At 29.0% G+C, this 22365-nt stretch overlaps 1 protein-coding gene across 2 annotated transcripts in view; it reads left to right on the forward strand.

Moving 5' to 3' along the window:
* The window catches only part of LOC140044394 (ephrin type-B receptor 1-B-like), a 75397-nt gene that overhangs the window by 37153 nt on the left and 15879 nt on the right, over positions 1 to 22365 (forward strand). For both annotated transcript variants that reach the window (XM_072088877.1, XM_072088878.1), the window contains exons 4-5: positions 20546 to 20701; positions 21797 to 22108. In XM_072088877.1, the coding sequence (XP_071944978.1) occupies positions 20546 to 20701; positions 21797 to 22108 (468 nt within the window). The remainder of the gene's footprint in view (positions 1 to 20545; positions 20702 to 21796; positions 22109 to 22365) is intronic.

The raw sequence follows: 22365 nt of genomic DNA on the forward strand, positions 1-22365 counted from the left end.
ATGCATTTTAATTGAGTTAATAATAAAGCAATATCAACCCTTCTTTTTAGGTCAATAAACCATAAATAAAAGAAAGTACAAGTATAGCTTTTGTTTACCAGGCCAGCATATAAGCAAGGTCCTCAAGGCTGACGTGTTAAATAAATCCAATATTGTATCAATGTACTTTACTCAAACCCACATCAAGTATTGCCTAGCAGGCATTATAACACTAGTATAGAAATCCTGAGCCATTTACCAAATTTCACATAAAACTAATCAATTCTAGGATGTAACCAGAGATCACACATCTGTTATTTTTAAGAATTACCCATTTTTGCAGAAACTGTATAACAGTGTGTCCTTGTAAAATGGAAGTGTTTACTACAGTATAACCAAATTATATTTTTGGACAATACTGTTATTTTTCTTCAGTTGGACTGCTAAACTTTCAGCTACAGTTGTTGATATAGGTAATCATAGGCAGCTGTTCAGTTTTAATCGTAATACTAAATATTTATTCATAGATAACAAATAAATTTGGCTGTACATTACAATTAATTTTACAGTTGTATCAATAAAGTCTCATTCAGTAAGTTGTTTGAGGAAAGTGCATTCATATTTAGGTTTTCAAAATATTTCTGATAAGTGATGTTTGATACAATTACCTAATATATGACAGGATTAGATAATCATCATGGACATAACAAAGCTGTTTCACTCATATTCAGTAAAAATGTTTGAAATTAATAAATATTAAGCAAATCCAAACATTTTTGTTAATTAACAGTAATTGTATTTAAATTACATATTTGATGTATCTCAATAACATTAATTCACAACTAACAGGTCTTGTCTTACTATGACATTACAAGAAGCTTTAAGATAATAATAATGCACATAAAAACTGCACACTAAAAACATGCGTTTGATTTGTCCTGGTTAATGTTTGTGTGTGTTTTGCCTCAAACCACATACAACAAAAGATTCTAAAACTACTAATGAATTAAAGTATAACACAGTTTCAGTATACTGTAAAGAAAATCAAAATAGATTGAAATTATAGTGAAATTGGTTGTGTAGCTGCAAGCCTATACCCATATTGCCGTCTCAATGCGTTTTGTAAACTACTACTTTAATAGATGATGATGATCGTTAATTACTTGATTACTTGTGTAAAGTAACAACATGTATTAAGGTTCAGTGTAACCTAATAATGTTGATATCTAACACAACAGGCAGTGTGTACACCAGCATTATATAAAGTTTATAGATCTTATGACACTAACAAATAAAAGTTACTACTGTATAACAAAAGATAGTTTACGAAAAGAGTTTTATTATCTAGGTCATCTGATATCAGATGTACGTATCTGTTGCAGAAGATGATTCTACAGTAGTCGTGAATCTGAAACTTGAGAAAATTCTACGATATTCAATCGTCAGTGGTCTGATTTTTTATAATGTGAAGAATGAAAAGTCAAGACATAATGAGTTGGAAATAAAAAGATATTTTGTCGATACTTAATGACGTAGATAGGAGATCATTACCTCTATATTGTACGATTGATGTTGTATGGGTGAAAGGGCTACTTCGCAGGTGCAAGTTTAATTAAGAGCAGTCATGCCTAGGTGTTTGAAATCTCTGATACATTTCATTTTTAGAAAAACAAATCCAGTTTATAGTATTGTTGATGTAGTATTTGTTCTTCCAAGCTATCAGAAGATTTGCTTTTGCTTTTTATGTGTGCATTCAAACTGAATGCATTTACGGTCTTAACTTTCATTAGGGAAGTTCACGCCATCTTGTTTTAACTTTCTAATCAATGTACATTTGAAAGATTTGTTTTTATAATCCCTGTTTACTGCAAAAAAATGATGATATTGATAATTTATTTTTTTGTGTTTTCAAAATTACTTTATTTTTAATCAATTCAAATTTAAATTCACAAACCTAAAAGACAAATCCCTTTAGGAACATTTTTTGACTTAATATGTCATGTTTAATTAGAAAAACGAATTATTGATTAACCTCTTTGTGGCACATTCTCAATATAATTCCAATTCAAAATTCTAACATTTTAGGAGATTTGCTTTGACATTACATATTAAAAATGCTTTAATAGTGTCATTGAAGATGACTCTGCTATGTAAACTGATAGCCTAAAATACTATAGAGGCATGTGATATATGGAAATGTAATTCATTGGATACTCTGTTCAAATTCCAAAGCATATGGTCTTTGCTGACAATAGTGACATGGGACGTTAACAAAAATAACCAACTTAATTAAAGTAATCTAGGAAATTAATGATTCCATTAACTTATTTCTATTTTTTTTTTTACATTTTATTTCATTTTATTATTTAAAAAATCCATGATTCATTAGAATGTGGAAAGGAAAAGGAACATTTAATTTTAAAACAAGTATTGTAACTTTTTCACTGACAGGCTAGCTTTTTTGTCGCCACATGTGGATAATGTTTAAGTTTAAATTGTTTCCTCCCCTTATGTTAAATATACTTGTAAGGTGCCAATTGCCTCCTTCCTGTTCTATTAAAACCAACCTAGTTTTTTTAACTTTTTCATTTCTTTTTTGAATGATTTTAGTTCTCCACAATGGCAATGAATATGACTAGTACAGTTCTATAATGACTAGAATTATTAAAGAAATTATTGATATTTATAATACAAAAAAGGTTTAACTTTGTTCTTGAAGCATTTATTTAGTAAATTTGGTATAAATTTCATTATGCAGTATATGAAAAATTTACAAAAAAAATTGAGAAAAGATTAGATGTAAGCATATATTTTATTATTAAAATGAAACTAAAGTTACTAACCTAGACATCAAAGGAATAAAATGGTCATTAATATATTCTATAAATCTGTTTAATAGCATTATTTTATTAGAACATTACTTTTGCCACCATATTGCTAATATCAAAGGGCATTATCCTTATGCTAACCACATTTTATTAGGGTACATACATAGTTTTAAATATTTATTAATACAACTATTTCAAGTTTTTTTTGTCCAATTAGAACTTTTTTTTGTTAAATTTAGATAAAAACATTCAAACATAATTTATTTTCACAAAATAAATTGTGTTATTTAGTATATTTCAGTTCCTTGTTTTATTAAAACCAGCTAAAATTATTAAACTAAATATTGTCATTTAAAAAAATATGAATACATTGATTTTTAAAAAGTAAAAGCATTTTGAAAACATTTTATAAATATTAATTTCGACAAATATATGTTACATTCATGTAACTCTTGATCTAAATGACATTGATTTATTAAGGGCAAGAAGAACATTGAAATGTTGCAATTAATGTTGTTTTATCTCCATCATGTTGATCAAGTAACATAAAAAGTCATCGACGAACTTTAAGAACATGACTTCTGTCAATAACTCAGACATCATCGATTTAAATTTAAGCCTCAAATGTAGAATTCCTTCTCCTTCAGAACAGTATTAGATTTGTATCGTCCCGTGAGGACAACGGAATGTCCGCTTCATTGAATCATTTCGATTCTCACAGCTATTCTTCTATTGAACTGTCTCGCATGTTCGTATCTTGATCGCACAATGTCGTCAAAACTCCAAGATTTTGTCAAGTTTAATTATTGATGCAATGATGATGAATTTGAATATGCGGAAACAAAATATGTCCAATATGCATTTGTAAATAAGAATGTTAACTTAAACATATCTAAATGTAAATTCCAGCAAAATATTAGATTTTTTTAATTATATTTAAATACGGTAGTTAAATAAATTTAACAAAACTTATTATTCAATAAAGATGTTGTTAAGAATAATTGTTTGTAATCTTTGATTATCATTGTAAAGTCCATGATGTTGTTAGCGCAATCCCTAAGTACTTTGTGTACTTTCTAGCAGAACTCGTCATGTAGCTACCACCTTATTGATCTTTACCCTCAATGTGCAGCACTGATGAATCATTGGTATAAGAACCAAATTAAGTGGCGTGCTCAAATCAATATCACTAACTCAATTGTCATGTTGTATTATTTTTATGCAGTATTTAGCGGTTAACCAAACTTAGCTATTATTATTATCTTTTGTCTAATTATTGGAATCGCCTGAGGGGATGAGTGGATGCCAGACTTCAAAAGATTACAAGAAAAGGTGATGATATGCATCATCGTTAAAATGGCTAACATTTCACAATGTAAAGATTCTTGCATATTAAGTGCGACTAATTCTCTTTGCACTTTGCCCAAGAGTCACCAGGGATTTGATCTGGTACGTTGGATGTTTAAAAAAAATACACAACTTGCTAATATTCTGTTGCCTGGTTGTTTGTTTTATCACAGTACATTTGGATGCTTGTGAGTTTATTGTACTTTAAGACTAATTAAACTACAATTATATAAAAAAACACCAGATCTTTACCCTCTGAAATATAAAACCTTTGTGGCAATAAAAATCCACAATGATCATCATCCTCCTCTCTTTTATATCACATTTTTTTTTTATTTTGTAGCCCTGACAAAGGAATATATAGTAAATAATAGAGTTTTTAAAAAGTTTACTGGTAGCAGTTCTATATCGTGCCTAGCTTACCTGGATAAACCAACATTAACCTCTCTCTCCGACAAGAGGTAAACATTACGAAAAGAAGAACATTATATAACATTAATTCAATACAAATATGACTCTAAATTCCTGTAGGCCTAATCTTACATATATAACTACAGTAATATTAGCATTAAAAAAAGCTATAATAATAATAATATGAATAAGATGAATCTTTTTACCATTATTTTAATACTAAATATAATTGAATGACTGCTATATACAATATATCTATAAACATGTAGTTCATTGAACTTCTTGCAATTTGGATGCATATTCCATCTTTACTTTACTCTGATAATTAATTGAATAAGTAGCTGACAGCACTGGTGTGACACTCTCTGTTAAATCTGTTTATTATCATATCATTACATACACAATCAAAGCTTATGTTTCGTATGATCTCGTTCATTATGGCAAAACATTGCACACTTGCTGTGTAGACAGACAATACAAATTGTGTGAAAAAGAAATAAATGTTTTTACCTGATGTTCATGAACACAACACATACTGTGTGTGAATTGGCTCTGTGAAAGCATGTGTAGCACCCATGACATGTTCTTTTTACTGTCTTGGTGTACATACAATGTCAACTTCACCAATGTGTAATGCTTATTACCAACTTCTCTGTATAGTTGAAACATGGAAGTATAAAATTAATGTTATATCTCCATGGTTGAAATTTGTGTAGGAAAAGTCATCCACATCCTGCATACACTACAAAATATCATACAGAAACTACCACTTGTAGGCTATGGTATGTTGAATTGTATGCTTTGAGCCTGTGTAGTGAAATAGAAAGACTTAAATCCCAGTAGGCCTACTACAGATATTTATAGGCTATCCATTTGGATTAGAACAACATGTAGGACATACATATCATAACTCATTTATTGAATAATATACAAATAATGAATGTTTATGAGTGCAATGGTACAAATAATGGCACGAGGTGAATGATGAAAGGTTATATCAACGAGGCAAAGCCGAGTTGATATAACCTTTCATCATTCACCAAGTGCCATTATTTGTACCATTACACGAATACAAAACATTCATTATTTGTTTTATATAACATCTAGACGTTTTTTTTTCGTACACAAAAATGTTTCAAAAAGTACTATTTAACGATCGTTGAATAGTGCGTACTATTGCACGCCATGTGACCCACATTCGTCCAATCAAATGACAGGAATTTATATAGGTGTTATATAACATAAGATGCAATCTCTATATCCTGAGGAATCAATATATACAAAATGGAAATATAGATAAGGTAATGTACAGAATTTGTTTTTTTCTACTGAAATTTATTTAAAAATATAATGTATATATTTATATTGTACAGTAACATCATAACAGCCCAACATAAATGATTTTAAAAATTCAAAACTTAAACAGACAATCAATCAGAGCATACATTCACTTGAAAAATCTTCCAAATTTATATTCAAATTGCAATTTGTTATATTGGATTCTATATTTCATCTTCTTCTTTGAATATTTATGTAAAAACTAACTAGGTTTTGCTTTTTATTGGAAATATAAAAAAAATTACTGTAAAAAAAATAATTTATGGCATTAAAGGTAGAGCAACCAAACGAACCAATTTTTGTATTTTTTTTCCATTAATTATAAATAGGCCTACAGTAAAATTTTATACCAGTATTTTTGACTCATATTATTTGTTTCATAATTTGTAAATAGTTAAATGTTTTAGTCATTTCCAACAGATGCTAATGGTCAGTTTACTTAATGTTGCCCATTAAACACTTGTTTCCACTATATTCACGGAACAGAACCGCAAAACTAAACTTAACATCCATCTAAGATTATTGTAAATTATGTTGCATCTACAGTGAGAATGTAGGTTGAACGTCAGAGTATACCCATTGTACTGTAAACTGTGTTGCCTCTTGGTACTAAACATCTTGTGATCAGTGTATCATGTGGATATCAGTGCTGTGTAACAATATTGTATTGGTTAAAATAACCACCATACAGCAGCAGAATACAAAATATAATGTTTCATTGCTCGCACCATTAAGCCAGTTGTGACAAATATTTATAATCACGTTTTTCAAGTAAAACAGCTTTTTACGCAATCGGAGTAAGCAATAAACAAGTGTTTGATCTTCCGCTCTTATTTGATGACAATATAAGTTTTAACCATCCGACCACCGCCGCTGTTTATTGCTTCAATCTCTCTGCTCTGACTATTATTATTTACTAGCTGCTGTTGCCGCTCTTATTGCGAAAGCTACCTCGCACTAGTTTTCTAGTAATTTTAATCTGCTACAAAAGTATAAACCTAGATACTTATCACAAATTAAAAAGAGGTTAAAGATTTGCTGACATGTAGGTTACCAAGTAATTTGTATTGTAAATCAGTAAATTTAATTACATTCTTTTTCTAGATTACAGAAAGTACTGTAGTACTAGTAGTACTACGTTATAAGTTCACTATATTAAAAATTATTTATATTTTATTGACATAATAAATATACTTTGAACATCTGTTACTATAATATTTATTTCATAAAACTAATATTACATTTGATTATTTATGTAGTATTCAGGAGATAAGTACATAAAGTTAAAATGTATTTATTAAAAAATAAAATTAGCTCAATTAATGTACTTACTATTTCAATACAGCCATTGTGTGTATACTACTAAAAGAAACTAAAATATAAATTGCAATTTTGAATCATTTGTGTATTTACTACGGCTAGATGAAAATTATCACAGTGAATCATGAATGTTATTGATTTTGTGATCTTTTCACTTATTGTGTGAATTTCTCTTTCTAATTATTGTCATTAAAACCCTTAAACTGTCTTACATAAATCAAGGTTTGTAAATTATCCACTAAACAAAAAATAATAAATAATTATTGCCTATTTGCCAAGAAATCTATATGTCAGTCATAACAGATACCCTACTATACATTTTTCTATCTGAAAAATTTAAACTGAAATGGGAAACATTCAACGGAAGGATGTTTAGACTTTAATATTTAATATTTAATTTTTAAAAATGACATAATATGTTTAAAGAAATTTTGCTTAAGTAATTGTATTAAGCTGTTATGTTGATTAAACAATGCAATGATACCACTGCTAATTAATAAAACTGTTAAAGATACTAATCTGATTGCCACTCAATCAGAGATAGTGTTGCTTTAGGCATTAATTATCTATGATAATAATATGTGAAGAAAGCGTTATTAGATTATATTAGCATTATTTAAATGAATCTACAGGACGTGCCATATATAATATCAAGATAAGATATAAACATGTGTTTTAGGGTAATTTTGGGGTGCTGAATTCAAATTTGCTGTTTACCCGGCTCAATTTTTAGATCTTCACCCTTAAAATGTGAAAAACAAAATGGCCGCCATTTCAGACTTATTTTGGCTTATAACTTGACTTTTAAGTGACGTAGCAAGTTAAAAATGGTGTCTATACCTATGTTTATGATAGTGAAGATTCCAACTATATTATTAAAGTTGAAAATATTCTATTTCAACCGCCATGTTGAAATCCAAGATGGCCGCCATCATTTTAAGCGTATTTTGGCTTATAACTTGACTTTTAATTAACATAGCTAAGTTAAAAATGGTTTCTACCTATAGTCCAGTAAAAGTATGGTTGAACCTAGAACAAATTGCAACATAATTTGTTTTTGTTTTGTCTGGTTGATATGGTCCAAATTAACATCATATCCAAAGTTTACCAAAATCGGACATCGTGAAGTGGGTTCATTAGCATAAATTAAAAATGGCCGAACGGTTGGTTTTACTTATAGACCACCTACTGTAAGTGAATTACTATTAATTATTATTAATCAGATGTCTTGTTAATTTTGGACTGAACAAAAGATGCATGTTTCGAATTCATTCATAATTCATATCTTTGTTTCTTTGCAAGTACAGATCGTTTCTCATTCGAAATGCCATTGAAGATGTTGCCATTTGCTCCCCTGTGTTTTCTTTAACTACAGGTTTTTCCACTATATTGCTTCTTCTGTCTTAAAATATTTTTTTAATGATGAGTAATAGTAGGCCCCTAATAGATTTAATGCTCCATCGGCATTCAAAGTTTCAATTCCATTTCCTGAAATTGTTTGCCAAGGAAGTTAAATACTGCTTGTTGTAGAAATTTAAATACTGTAATTAAGTACCAATTATCATTTTATTCACCATTTCAAATTATTTCAAATTCATAAAGATTATAACAAATGCTGGTGTGGATGACATAAGAACAAAGCTTGTTTACCGGTCACCGGTAGTGATGGCAAGTGAGAAAATTACCCAAACCCTTTGAATACCGTTGATATGCAGTATCTTTAACTGATGGTTCTTCATCCTTGTTGGCACAATATAATGTCCTTTATGCTCAATGAATCTTGGAAACAGCATTATAATATAAGCCAAAAAGGTTGTTGACTTGGTCACCAAACAGGTAAAATTCTGGCAATGAAATAGCAACTTTGATTGCAGAGAGAAGAGAGCAAGCTTCTTTAAGCACTTTTCGTTTCTGTTGTATTTTAATATATGGTGTTGATTTTTTGTTGTTTTGTAATACAGTATCACGAACTTGTGTAAAAACAATCAATATTGATTGAACGAGTTGTACTGCACATCAGTCTTGTGTCTAAATAAAGTTTATATATATATATGAAGATGCTCACTTGTTATACCAAAAACTGCAATATGACATTATTTATTTCATGTGTCATTTCAATTTTGGATGTTTCCATACACGTTTGATCCAATAGACTGGGGTAATAATGTTTCACAACATTAGGCGCTATATAAATCCACGATATTATTGTATGAAAACTATTAATTTGATATCTAATTATTATACTATAAATTAAACTTATATTTATGTGTGTAGGCCTACATATTACCACTAATTGCAAAGCATATATAGCTTAATGTTTATTGCGTAATAATTGTTTAATGGGCTAGGCCGGCTATGTGCAGGTGTTCACAGGTCCCCAGGGCACAGAGAACTACATGCACAACAGGCCTAGGATATGCGCAAAAGCAAGGCAAGTCAGAAATTTGTGCGAGGCATCGTTTTACCATCATCAAAAAATGCGAGGCATCATTTTATCATTTCCCAAAATTTAACAGAACAGTATCAGCAGTAACATATTACAGCATTTTTATTGACAAATTAACAAATATATTGAGATTAAACGTGTTTTTCACCAATAAATGCATGAGAAATTGACGCATTCCACTTTGTTTTAGTCCTCTATTATCATTTTGGCCGTGAAGCTAGTTAATTCTATTTCCTTATTCTGAATTGAAGGCATTATATATAATACTGTAGATGAAAAAACCTCAAAACGAAACATCTACTTCCTCTGGTATCCAGTATCATTTACTACTATGGCTAATGCTATCATCTTACACTATTGATAATTTTATAAATTACAGTACCTTTTTTTTGTTAACATTTTGTACTGTACTTTTATAAGTGTTACCCCAAATGTCACAACAATCATTAATATATGGTAATATCAATGCATAAATAAAATAAATTATACACTACTTTTTAGCAGTTTTCTAATATTATTATTATTATTATACTGATGTCTTTATCAATTGTTGTTTGTATACATTTAACATGTTTGTTTTTTTACCAATTTTACAATCTATTTCTATTCCGAGAAATGTTTTGATATAAATACGTTGTTGTTGTTGTATTGAATTGATTCTGTGAAGTCTTTTTGACCAACTCTTTCATTATCATTATGAACAAACAATTTGAACATTGTAGTCAACTTATACCAGCCACGATATGACTTGAATGAAAAGTATTACCTCCTTTTTTCATTAATTTTCTTATATTTTTCTAAACACTTGACAATGATCATCATTATCATCTATCTCGTTTTAAAATATTTTACACATAAAGAACAATCCCTTTGTGAGTTTTTCATTTTCATTTGTTTGTTTGCCTCGCACTTTGTTACTGCCCTGTGTGTGTGTGTGTTTAAAATAGGCGCCATCTTTGATTTCAACATTGCGGCTGTTTACAACTTTAATAACAATATATTTGGAATCCTCAGTATCACAAACATAGGTACTGTATAGACATCATTTCTAACCTACTATGTTACTTATATGTTAAGTTATAAGCCAAAATACGTTTTAAATGGCGACCATCTTGAATTCCAACATGGCGACTGAAATAGAATATTTACAACTTTAATAACAATATATTTGGAATCCTCAGTATCACAAACATAGGTATAGAAACTATTTTTAACTTGTTTTTCACATTTTAAGGGTGAAGATCTAAAAATTGAGCCGGGTAAACAGCAAATTTGAATTCAGCACCCCGAAATTACCCTAAAACACATGTTTATTCGCTTTTAACACGAAATGCCTACAGCATCTTATTAGAGTGGAAATATGACTATCTGGACTAGTCTATAACATAACAATTTCAATTTAATCTTTCCAACTGGACTTATTTAAGCAATGGCTTTAGATTTATAAAAAAGGGTGAACATTTTAAAAATTATTTGGTTTACATTATTATCATCCACTGCAAAATAATAAACAAACAGTAAGTGCTGTACTGCAGTAGAACGATTTAGTTTGATTGTTTTGTAAATGTAACGTTATTGATGACTTCTTAGCTGCTTTCTTCAAAGTATTATTTAGAAAGGTGTTCAAACTTGTTTAAATTTTAGATTTCCTTTTGAATTTAACTAATCAATATAAAGTGATGTGCTCATATGGACATGATGATATCATATCACTACCATATTTAAGCACATCACTACCATATTTGGGCACATCACACTTTTTTGTCGAACTAGTTTGATTATAGTGTAGACAGAGCTTTTCATTTCCATTCTGAATTTAGCTAATCAATATAAGTCGTTCATCTGTTGACCGAAATCTTTTACCTTCAATTGCATTTACATTTTCTCAATCTCTTTCAATCTCCAGTTAAAAATAGTTGCTTATAGATGGCTATGAAATACATCAATTTTCATCAAGGTTCTCTAATGGGTTCTTACAAATGATAGGTTGCCTCTTGTGTTGATTAATCGAGATGGTTATTGTACAGACACTTTAAGTGTCAAATGGTTGAAAAATTAGAATTTGTACTCATTTGAAAAACAAAATATAAAACCTACAGTAGGTGGAACAGAAATATAAGCTACCTATATGGTATTTGATTTGATTAGCATCATGGAGCTATCTCCGTGGTAGAATGTTTAATTAAACATAATATCATGGTAGTTAATTGATAATAGTGCTAGTTAGTACCATAGGTAGTATGAATATTGATATACTGTGTTGGACAGATGGCAAGCTTGTTGTAGTATATATTGCTCAGCTTGTGTTTAGAACATTTCAGCACCCCAGAGAGGTTGGTTATTAAAGACCTAACTTAACATTCCTATTTAATAGAGATATGAATTATGGCAGATTTGGATGTCATACAGCAGGTATGTCATCGATACCTGCTGCTTTCAATTTAGCAGGGTCACTAGTTGACTTGACCATCGACACATCTCATTGAGTTTTCTTGTAATTAACTTAAATAAATATTTTTTAAATGCATACAACATAATTTGGAATAATGAGTTTAAGTTATTCTTAGTTAATTTTTTTTAAGATAGACCTACTTGTATTGTTTAATTAAAATTGTATTTAATTTAAATTTTTTATTCAACTAAATGCAAGAAATGTTTGCTCATGAATATTCATGAACATGATCATTATGCATGCATCTACCTAAACTGTCAAATAGCGTATAATAATAGTGATATATCCATTAAAACATTGATTACAAGTTCATTGAATATTGATGACATCATGACTTATTCATATGACATGCATTTTTTATTTAATTGGATTTTGTTAGCATCTCATTTTGAAGATCAATGTCACATGTTGTCTATTTTCAAGAAGATCTATAAATATGTACCATCTCAAGTTCTTTAGTTTAAACTTCCGAAGAATGAAGGAAGAATAAAGAATATATTATAATTTACATGTTTATAAGTATCTGTTTTGTAAATCTTTTCTCTTCCTCATTGAAATGGTAAGCTTATAGTCATCTGCTGTTAAGAATTCTAATGATGCTATGACTACATACTTAAGTCTATTCTAAGAAAGTGAAAATGTATTTGTAGGCGGCCTTATTATTTCATAGGCAGACCTGTGTTTCTGTTTTTCAATTTCTTGCTGCCATAATCTACTACTACAATACTAGTATAATAATGTCAATAGGTCTTTTTTGTTAACACATTTTTCTTTGGCATTTAACCAGGTAAATATATTACAAATTATTAAAACCAGATGAATTTATTACATAGGTTTTAACATATTTACGGTTTTGTAATCTCTAGCTTCTTCTTAAATTGGTTTTTATTTCTTGAGTATTCATAACCAAAAAAGCATAGAAACAGTGATATTGTTGTAAAGATTGAATATTGGTTTGATGTTCATAAGAAGACAGCATGTAAAGCAGCAATGATAGTAATAATAATATAAAGAGTAATGCCATTTTCAATTTAGAAATTATCAATGTTGTTGAACTCGGATAAGTGCAAGTCAATTTATTACCGTATCATCTTTTTTTAATCTATGACTTTAAAAGATTATGCAAATTGGTAATCTGTATTGTGGTGTACTTTTATATTTTTATTGTAGATCTAAAGTTATATCATTTGTGTTGATTTTAGTAATGTCGTTTTATAACATTTAGAGGCTGAAAATCTTTGATAAAAGAACTTATAATAGTATTATCTAATATTTAACTAGGCTAATTATTAATGTTTTTCCTGAATAATAGAAACAAGCCCATGGGCCTATGTCAGGCTGCTAGAAATATCCTTTTAAATCAATAAATGAAAATAAATTACTCATAATTTCTTTGGTGGCAAAAACAAGGCGAATTAAAAAACTGGTTGCGTTCTAAAAATAACTGCTAAAACATCCAATCAGATTTTTAAAAGTTAACAGGTTTAACACTGTCAATTAAAACAATGGTTATTTTATTGACAACAAATGTAAAAGTTATTTATTTCATTTTTTTCAACCAAGACCAGAATATAAATCAGTATCAGCAGAAAGTAAGTCATTTATATATCTTTGGATTATTCAAAAAACCTACAACATGTGCTGAGTAGCTAAAATATATGGTGCTAATTTTATATTGACAGCCATATTTCATTATGAAAATTACACTTTTTTTCTTGTTGGTCCACCAATGTTACATATGTGTCATGGCCCACTGAACTAGATAAAACACATTCTGTTCCAGATAATAAAGCATATGCTTAAAAATTACCAATTAGTTTTATTTCCCCAAAGAACTATAAAGTTGTGAGAAAAAAGACAATCTTTATTAGTACTTTATTTATTACTATAAATATAAGTTAAAACTGCTTGTAAATGTGTGGGAATTTTTCAGAATCTGCTATTAATATTTAAATGCCTCATATTTCAATAAAAATCAATGAAAGTCCAAGGATGTTTTTATTTGGAATACTTTCTTACAATTCACCCTGGATAAAAAGCAGTTCAACAATTGGCCTAAAAAAATCAGTACTTTCTAGACAGCAATGATGACTGTTTAGTTATTTTATTTTTAAAATATTACAATGAAAGTTAAGAGAATAAGAATGAGTTATTAATGTCTATTTCATGCCTATCTTACCTGGATAAACCGACAATAGCCCTTTCTCCTCAAGGAGCGAGATATAACTCGAAAAGTATATATATAATATATAGTTTTGTAGAATTATGATTATTATTTCAGCAGATTAATACCAGTTTCCTGTTACATTAACATGTTTTCTAACAAATCTTGTTGTTTGCATTATATGAGAAATTTATGATACGTAGGAGTTTAAGTAAAGCTGGCCGAAAGCAATGTTAAAGAAAGACAGAAATATATTAATACTCTTTGTATAAATAACAAATGAAATTGAGGTTAAGTTCGCTATTATTAGTGAATTATGATTTATGTATTGAGAAAGGATTAAAAAAATTATGATTATGTATTAAGAGAGGATTAAAAAAACATCTTGAAATTTAAGCTTGGATTGTGACTTTCCATATATTTTTAATGTTATAATACATAATGAGCAATATATACAATATGACACATTTCCCCAATCATATTGAATGTCTGCATTAGAAAAGTAAGGTTTTAAAATGAAGTGAATTCTCAACAATCAATTTTTACACATTTCTGTCAACACAGTAGGATTTCTACATATTCACATTTAGCTTCTTGAATCTGATTTTGTATACAAGTTGTTGCCAATCATTGTATCGCCTTCATACAGTACTATGTTGTTTTACTCATGTTAGTTTTTTCAGTATGAATGTTATCTTTGATATATTTTATTGTCTCCTATATCACTTGCCTCTCAGATTAGTTTATTGCTTTCAAGATTTTCCTTTAAATTGAGATTAAAGCTAAAATGCTAGACTATAGTATTTAATCCTTCTCTTGAGCCTTTACCCCCGCAATCTGTCTTTGGTGATGTAAATCTAGCAGACAAGATGTGAAATAACAACCTTTTCAAACTGTTCTACAGACAGTGTGTTTTATGACAAACACTTTCATTCAAAGTCATGTGACTTTGGTAGGATTTTCTACATATTCACATTTAGCTTCTTGTTAATTCCCTTGGCTACACTAGCCTACAATGATTGAAAACCACATCAAATTCTACTGGATGAAATATAAATTTTGTGTTGGTGATGGGACCCTAAGGAAATACAATAATAAAAGCTTATGTTGTCATGATTATTTCAAGAATTTTTATTTTGCTGTATAAGTATTTTTTTTTTCTCAGTAGAGAATATTCTACAAACTGAATAGTTTTGCTTTTCTATTACTTGTATTGAATGCTACTTGACATAAATTTGACCTTACTGTAGTTAGGATGAAAGTTCACTGACCAATCAGACACTAGAATAATGAAACTGTTATTGCCCAATCAGGAAGTTGTAGCTAAGCACCAAAAGTTTAGGCCAATCATAAGAAGCATATGCTTCAGTCATTGATATGAAGTTAAATGAGCAATGTTTGAGCAAAAAAAAAAAGAATTGTTCTGTCTGTTATCAAATACTAATCAAAGCAATATCATTTATCCTTATCATTATCCACTGGCCAATTATTAATTATTTTTTACCTGATATTGCTTCTATTGTGTATAGTCTGGTCAGTTTACTCTTAAGGGTAACATAAAGAATAAGGTATGATTGTTTGATAGTTAAGAGGGCAACTTTACTAGGTTAAGTAGTCTGTAGTGTTTCTTTAAGTATTATCTGTCGCCAGAGACAAAGCGATGCATGAAAAACAATAATGACAAACACAAATTTTTTTTGGTTTTTTCTTTTTTATATTTGGGTAACATACCTTATTTATTTGTTTTTCATAGCTATTAGTTCATAATTTAGTAGTCATCAAGGACTGTGATTCACCTAAAACATGACTGATGAAAATAACCCTAGTTTTTTTTTTATTCAATGTAAATGTCAATATTTCTAAAAGAATAAATAGCATTACTTTGGAATATTTTTAGTTGTTTACAACTTTGAATAGTGCAATAAATACCATATTGTATATTTTAAAAAATACCGTACCTCCTCATCAATATGTATAGAAGCTGCTCCAGATTGTCAATAGAATACAAGAGATAGGATATATTTCTACTGTAGCTATTTTAGATCAAAGTTTACAATCCAATTACATTTAGTCTGTCATAATCAATTTACATAAAAACATAAGTATTAACTACAATTATAACACAAATATTTGGGATTTGAAACTAAGTTGTTTTAATTAAAATTTCAGGCAGCATTATTGCATAAAATCTTCCATAATTCAATTTCTAATTTAATGGTTACAGCGGATAAATAATCGTTTGTATTTGCCGACAACGGCCATTAAAACGTTGTTAAAATTGATTATTCTGTTTAAACCCCAGAGTAATGGTATTACAAGAACATTATATTTTAATGTAATTATGGCATTATATTTTGGAATTAAAATCCTATTTTGTCGCTACAACTTCGTCTAGTTATTGTGTTTGACATTGAGCAGTAAAAATAGGCCAAGTGTGAGAAAGTCAAAGTTTAGATGTAAATGATACAGTGAGACTGGTTTCAAGGTAAATACAACATGCCTTAAATCATCTTGCATAACTTTACATATAGTTTAAATTGTTAACATATTTATGTTGCTATTTAAATGTTGCCTACAGAATATTTATCAAAAACAAATGGACAGATTTTGTTTTTGTTGGTTTGTTTCTCTCTCTAACTACACTGCACAGTGTTTGTAAAGATTTACTTTCTACTTATTTATTTAAACTTAAGTAGCATTTTATAACTATACTGTATGTTTTAAATCAATTTAAATATTAAGTTTTACTGCTCAGACAATACATTGATGATGTAGTTCTCAGTCAGTGCAAGACTTTGTAGATGATATATTTTCTCATTTATGTTGGGATGAATAACCCGTATTAAGTAGACTTATAAATACAATAAAATTACAAGTTTATATGTTTTATATAATGAAAAATGGTAGCTAATTAATTTTATGCTCCACCATCTGGCGTGTAAATTGTCCATCTTGACCTGAACTGAAGAAATTTCTCATTTTTCAAGATTGAATTTCACTAGCTTAAGCTTTGTTAACTTGGCAACCTTTTCTGACAGATGTATAAAATGTTACATTTGATATTCTTTATGAGATGAACATTCTTAACATAAGGTTGCTTAAGATTCAAATTTGTAATTTTAGAAAAGAAGATTCAGCCAAATTTAGTAATCTCAAATTTCTGATGTACTTTGAATGCTACTACTCTAGACCAGTATTCTCAAATCCTTTATGTACTTTGAATGCTACTACTCTAGACCAGTATTCTCAAATCCTTTATGTTCTTTGAATGCTACTACTCTAGACCAGTATTCTCAAATCCTTTATGTACTTTGAATGCTACTACTCTAGACCAGTATTCTCAAATCCTTTATGTACTTTGAATGCTACTACTCTAGACCAGTATTCTCAAATCCTTTATGTACTTTGAATGCTACTACTCTAGACCAGTATTCTCAAATCCTTTATGTACTTTGAATGCTACTACTCTAGACCAGTATTCTCAAATCCTTTATGTTCTTTGAATGCTACTACTCTAGACCAGTATTCTCAAATCCTTTATGTTCTTTGAATGCTACTACTCTAGACCAGTATTCTCAAATCCTTTATGTACTTTGAATGCTACTACTCTAGACCAGTATTCTCAAATCCTTTATGTTCTTTGAATGCTACTACTCTAGACCAGTATTCTCAAATCCTTTATGTACTTTGAATGCTACTACTCTAGACCAGTATTCTCAAATCCTTTATGTACTTTGAATGCTACTACTCTAGACCAGTATTCTCAAATCCTTTATGTACTTTGAATGCTACTACTCTAGACCAGTATTCTCAAATCCTTTATGTTCTTTGAATGCTACTACTCTAGACCAGTATTCTCAAATCCTTTATGTACTTTGAATGCTACTACTCTAGACCAGTATTCTCAAATCCTTTATGTTCTCGTTTCTTTCAGATGTTAATATTTTATGTTTTTTATTATTTTTTTTATTTATTCGGTATAAATACTCAAAATACAACAGAAGTTGAAATTCTTTTTTTTACAAAAAAATAAATCTCTCTCAAGTCTACCATTTCTGTGCTTATTGTTATTTTGAGACCGTAATTAAAGCTCATGAATTGTTTTTTTTAAACATGTCATGTTTTGGGATTTTCATTTTTATCGCTTTTTGTTGAAGACTGTAGAAGATAATTTTACACTATCACCTTTCCTATTTCACTTAGATTATGGAGTCCATGCTTAGATTTCAAATCTGTACTGTAATTGACTTTTGAATATAAAACAATAATCTAATCCTACAGTCTACAATTTGCTTAAATGGAAATAATAAGCCTGGAACCAAGAAGTTAAAGGTTTCGAATGAATCTTCAATCTTGCTTAAGTTCCCTATCCTAGCATTGATGGTAAATAAGCCCACAAGCCTAACTCTGATGACAAAGTTTTTCTCTCTAACTAACATGTAGTGCCAAACACAAGGATGTAAAGTAAATAGTGACCTTTCCATTTACACAATTTACATATGTTGAAAGATCATCAGTAAATTATGGATTTTAAATTTTTGATTAATATGGCATCGGTAAAATGATTCCGGATTTGTATTCTACTTTTTACTGAATAAATTAGTATCACTAAACTTGAAATGACAAATCATATGTATAAAATACAGTAAGATAGATTAGAAAAGGTAATTTTGATATCTTTTGACATTCAGTATTAAGATAAGTTCTTATAAACATATATAAAACTTTATTACTTTACTAAGGACATTTGTGTTTTATATTTATTTTTCTGTTTGTTCAATGTTTATTTTTCAAATTATTTAATCAGGACTAAACTGCAAACATTTTAATTATAAACTACACACATGCTGTGAGATTTATTCCCCAGTACCTGACTCATGCAGGTAATGCCTATTGACTGTTTTCTTTATGAGGTTTTCCAGATTAATTGATAAATGTTATGTCTTTATTACTTGGAGAGATTAATTCTATTAGACGTTATGTTCCTTAAAGTAAGTTACCCGTCATTGAAAGAACAAATTATTTAATAGTGGATTTATTTATATAAATATGTTATAAGGCATTTAATAGATTATAAATATATAGATGAATATATGGCAATTGAAAACAAAGTTATAAAATAAAATATTTATAACATTTTTTAATGAATTATTAATAAATAATTAATGTTGTGAAATGTATGAATAAAACAAACAGTTCTGAAATGAATATATTATGTAGTAAATGAATAGGCCTCATACATTATGTAGTAAATTAAATATTTATTTTTAATTAAGTAAAATCATACATAATCCCATTCTGTAGGATCAACATATTCTAAGTTGGTGATGTGTAATTATTTCTACTAATAGATAAAAGCAATAATATGTTGTTCTTTGATTATGCACAGAATATTATTGTAAATTTTTTTTAATTATTCTACTTTTTGTCATTTTATCTTTATGTTTCATTGGAACAGAAATAGTAATTCTAGAATTGCTTTAGCTTAATATTTATCATGTTAAGTATGTGTCACCAACACAATGTATTATGTACTTTAGCTTGTTTACAGTGTCTTATTGCTAGGCTGAGCACTGCCTACATCAAGGCTAGTCAAGTAGCACAGTAGGGACTCTTTTGCTAATGATGTTCTTTACCTTTATCACCAAGGTTTTATCAATTTAAACATGTTTCTGAGTATCAATTATTCTAAAAGTACTCTTAGCCTGATGTGCCTGGCTTTGTAGTAATGTACTAAGGCATTGAATGTTGTAGTAATGTGCCAAGCATTGAATGTTGGAAACATTAAGTCATTTAATTGCAAGTAATAAACCTTGCTGATGAATCTGGAATAATTTATTAGTCAATTTTAAATATTATTAATTTACTTTCAAGTGTATGACATGATTCTTTGGTAATTCAATTGATATGAAATAAACTTGTGATATCAAGGGGAGTTTTAATGGATTTGGAGAAAAACAAGTTGGACCTCCTTCAACTTGTGTTAGTAGGACTTATAGATGGCAGCATACTACTTTTCATTGCACACTGTATTTTCCTAAGTTAAAATTCAAAGCATGTAATACGATGGCATTTTTGTGGAAATTACTATACAATGTATATTTCTTCATGAATTTTTTATCATTTTAAAATCAAATATTTATATGCATTTATGTGGTTTTTTAAATACATAACAACATTTAATTTGTGCTAAATTTATTCTGATTTATTGATGAGTTTGGTATTATATTATTTATTCACTGTTTATTCTCTTATTCCAGCTTGTCCTATTGGAACATATAAATCTGAGATTGGAAATGGACCGTGTTCTCCTTGTCCGGCCAAGAGCCATGCCGATCATAATAGGACGACGTCATGCACATGTATTGCTGGTTATTATAGAACGGAATCTGAACCACCATCGAAAGCCTGTACAGGTAAGAGTAATCGTATATGTTTTATATATCTTTACATTCTATGAAATACACTAAAAGTATATTTACTTTTTATTATAGATGAAATAATGTAAACTGAATTGAATATCTACCCCTTTTTTTCCTGAATTTGCTTAATTTATTACAATAGTTATTTTAATGGAATGCAAAAATCCAATCAAGGACAAAACAATCAAATTTAAACTTTTTTTTGACCTATTAATCTTTTATTCTCAATTTGTATAATTTAATCAGTATGTTTATGCATTTAATCCATCAAATACCAACCACTTTTTATTCTGACTCAAAGCATACTTTCTAATTCTGAATATTTCTGTTTCTGTCGGGCATCATTTATCGGAGTACTGGGAATACAAAACAGAGCTTCAAATAGTATAAAAAATAATGAATAAATACTGTGATTTAAAATGTTCTTTCTCATTTAAATCAAACTATATGTAAGGCTTATATATATTTATCAAAGTATGATAAGAAATGTTTTTAAATTGAACTTAATTTTTTTATAAATCAAATTGTAGTAGTTTATTAACCAAGACGTCTATGTTTCTTTTGTCACTCCAGTTTATATAACATGATTCGTTTTTTTAACTAAATATTTTCATCAAATGTCTTCAGTGTTGTTTGTGTTGAATGGATAGCTAATCTGAATGTTGCCTAGGGTATCTGCAGATGTGTGTATTTAGCCTTTTCAGTATTTAGTTTAACATTTACATGTAATGTTACCCTATCATCATGAAATTAATGTTCAAAAAGACTTAGTTAACTAATCAATGTTGACACATGTTTGTTTATCTGATGACCTGACATTTACTTTACAAATTTTTTGAAAATGTATCATCAATCACAGTTGCCTTGAAGTTACATTTCTGTATGTGTTGTGCATTTTGTTTCAGGCCAATAGGTCTTAATACGTCGTCAATGCTCTAAGCTAATATTTTACTTCTCTTAGATTGATTTTGTATCAAATTGTTGAAACTATCTAAAGTCATGATACAACATTTTTGAACTTTGATTCTTTTGATTTGATGTAATGTCTTCAATGAATCCAACTCTATGAATGTAATTTCTTTTTATTAGCTCCCCCAGGACCACCAAAAAATCTTCAAGCAAAGGTCAACAAGGAAACGTCTGTAATCACATTATCGTGGGAACGCCCAAGCGAAACGGGAGGGCGCTCTGATACCAAATACTCCATAACATGTCCACGTTGCCCTAAAGATGTCCACTTTTCACCAAGCTGGTCAGACCTGCTCTCCAATGAGGTTAACGTGAGCCGTTTGGCATCATACACTCAGTATTCATTTTTCATCTATTCACAAAATGCAGTGTCTAAGTATAGTGATGGAGATGCCAGCTACGCTGTTACAAATGCATCAACATTCTCTTCAGGTAATATTTTTTAAATTGTTTTCTTGTACATATGCCTCAGCATTCAAGCTTATTTGTACTATAAAGTAAAACCCATTTATCTTTCAAATATGGATTTTAGAATAGAGTTTGACAACATTGGTTTTTGCTACCAGCATGCTTTAAATAATAAAACATGTTTATACTTTCCCCATGACTTTGAACGATATACAGGAAACAGTTATATTTTCTGAGAAATAAAATACATGAATCATCATATATGTATATATATCATTCAT

This window comes from Antedon mediterranea, chromosome 3 (genome assembly GCF_964355755.1).
Source record: "Antedon mediterranea chromosome 3, ecAntMedi1.1, whole genome shotgun sequence".
Taxonomy (NCBI): domain Eukaryota; kingdom Metazoa; phylum Echinodermata; class Crinoidea; order Comatulida; family Antedonidae; genus Antedon; species Antedon mediterranea.